The sequence below is a fragment of the Austrofundulus limnaeus genome, unplaced genomic scaffold (genome assembly GCF_001266775.1).
Source record: "Austrofundulus limnaeus strain Quisiro unplaced genomic scaffold, Austrofundulus_limnaeus-1.0 Scaffold11, whole genome shotgun sequence".
In the NCBI taxonomy this organism is placed as follows: Eukaryota; Metazoa; Chordata; class Actinopteri; order Cyprinodontiformes; family Rivulidae; genus Austrofundulus; species Austrofundulus limnaeus.
Window position 1 is genome coordinate 4,692,285 of NW_013952413.1, and position 2,054 is coordinate 4,694,338.

General features: G+C 40.7%; 1 protein-coding gene across 1 annotated transcript in view; it reads left to right on the forward strand.

Moving 5' to 3' along the window:
• LOC106513340 (ATP-dependent RNA helicase DDX19B) overlaps window positions 1-2,054 on the forward strand; it is a gene marked incomplete in the record, with an annotated part of 9,396 nt that overhangs the window by 4,546 nt on the left and 2,796 nt on the right. Inside the window, 6 exon segments of the mRNA XM_014002126.1 lie at window positions 199-291; window positions 451-553; window positions 636-750; window positions 827-1,004; window positions 1,153-1,390; window positions 1,638-1,800. Coding sequence (XP_013857580.1) covers window positions 199-291; window positions 451-553; window positions 636-750; window positions 827-1,004; window positions 1,153-1,390; window positions 1,638-1,800 — 890 coding nt within the window.

Below are 2,054 nucleotides of genomic sequence, written 5' to 3' on the forward strand. Positions count from 1 at the left end.
CCCCATGCCAAGACCAGTTTCCTAGGGGAAACACTGTATAGTGATTATAAAATGCTGTTTGCATGGTGTTCTTTCAAACTTAAGTCTTAATCAGGTTAATAGCAACATATTTCAATGGGTTAAAATGGTTTCACAAAAGTGGCTTTAAAATAACTGACAGACTTGGTATTTATATGTATTTTTTTCTACCCTGTGCAGCAAACCACAACTGTTACAGGGAGTGTACGCCATGGGATTCAATCGACCATCTAAAATCCAGGAAACTGCCTTACCCATGATGTTGGCTGAGCCGTGAGTAAAACTTGACCTTTAGCAAAGTGTTGCACAACAAAGGTTTATTGGCCCACCTTAAAGGTCATGTGTGAGAGGTGCCACTTCATACTAGTTCTCCATGATGTCAGAACCAAATGCTGTTACCGCATAGGTCTAAATCCTTAATGTTTCCTGAAGTCCACAGAATCTGATAGCCCAGTCTCAGTCAGGAACAGGAAAAACGGCTGCCTTTGTCCTGGCCATGCTTAGCCACGTGGACCCCAACAACAAATATCCTCAGGTTTGCATTCATTACTTCTCTCGCTGTATCAGAACTTTTAAAGCTGCAAGTTTAGTAATTGGTTTTCTGTTGTTTTCATCAGTGCCTGTGCGTGTCACCAACTTATGAACTGGCACTTCAGACTGGTAAGGTCATCGAGCAGATGGGCAAATATTATCCTGAAGTCCAGCTAGTCTACGCCATTCGAGGGAACAAATGTAAGGCTCGTTATCGATTGGTTCTGTTTCGTTGGTTTCATCCAATCCTGAGAACTTGTTTTCTGTTCTGATCCAGTGCAGCGGGGCATGAAGCTACAGGAGCAGATAGTCATCGGCACACCTGGTACCATGTTGGACTGGTGCAGCAAATTCAAGTTTATAGACCCTAAGAAGATCAAAGTGTTTGTGTTGGACGAGGCCGATGTCATGATCGCCACACAGGGTCACCAGGACCAGAGTATCAGAATCCAGAGGTGAGTTCAAACAAACTATTGTAATAAGTAAAATTTAAAAAAAATCACTGAAAAGTTTCACTAAATGTGTACTGTGCACTGTTCATGAGCATAAAMTACATAGGTTATTGCAGATATTTAATTTGGTCTCCACATCTTCACTGTGCAGGATGTTGCCTAAAAACTGCCAGATGCTGCTCTTCTCAGCCACGTTCGAAGAAACCGTTTGGAACTTTGCTCAGCGCATCGTGCCAGATCCTAACATCATTAAGCTGAAGAGAGAGGAGGAGACGCTGGACACCATCAAACAGTACTACGTGTTATGTAACTGCAAGGAGGAGAAGTTCCAGGCTCTCTGTAACATCTACGGAGCCATCACCATCGCTCAGGCTATGATTTTCTGCCACGTGAGTTTAATCGAGTGTTTTTTTTTAAATACACTCTTTGTATCAAAAACATTCACCCTCTATAATGATTTATTCTTAACCTGTACATTTATGTAGGTTTTTCTATCAGAACTTGATTTTAAGCATTAACATATTTGTCAGGGTGTTTATTACATTTATCCATTTAAAAAGTGCACACCTGCGTTATTTTCTTTGTAATCAAATTGATTCGTCGCTTTTTTTTTTTTCTCCTTTTTCTGTGATCCAGACAAGAAAAACTGCAGGTTGGCTCGCAGGAGAGCTGTCTAGAGAAAACCACCAGGTAGCGCTGCTGAGTGGAGAAATGCAGGTGGAGCAGAGGGCCGCCGTCATTGAACGCTTCAGAGATGGAAAAGAGAAAGTCCTGGTGACCACAAATGTTTGCGCTCGAGGTAATCAATCTTGCAGGGGTGTTAAATTATTTACTTCAAATACAAAGCTTAAAGGGCCAATATTATGTGTTTCTTAGGTATATATTTAAATACTATACCATAATAAAGTATCTATGTCACCTTTATCTGTTATTAAAATGCTGCTTTTATGTTTAAATAAAAAAATTAACTCATCTTCTCATCACTTCCTCTTCTAAACGCCTTGAAATTGGCCTCTGTCTCTTTAAGAACCACCTCCAGCTTCTGTTCCGTCT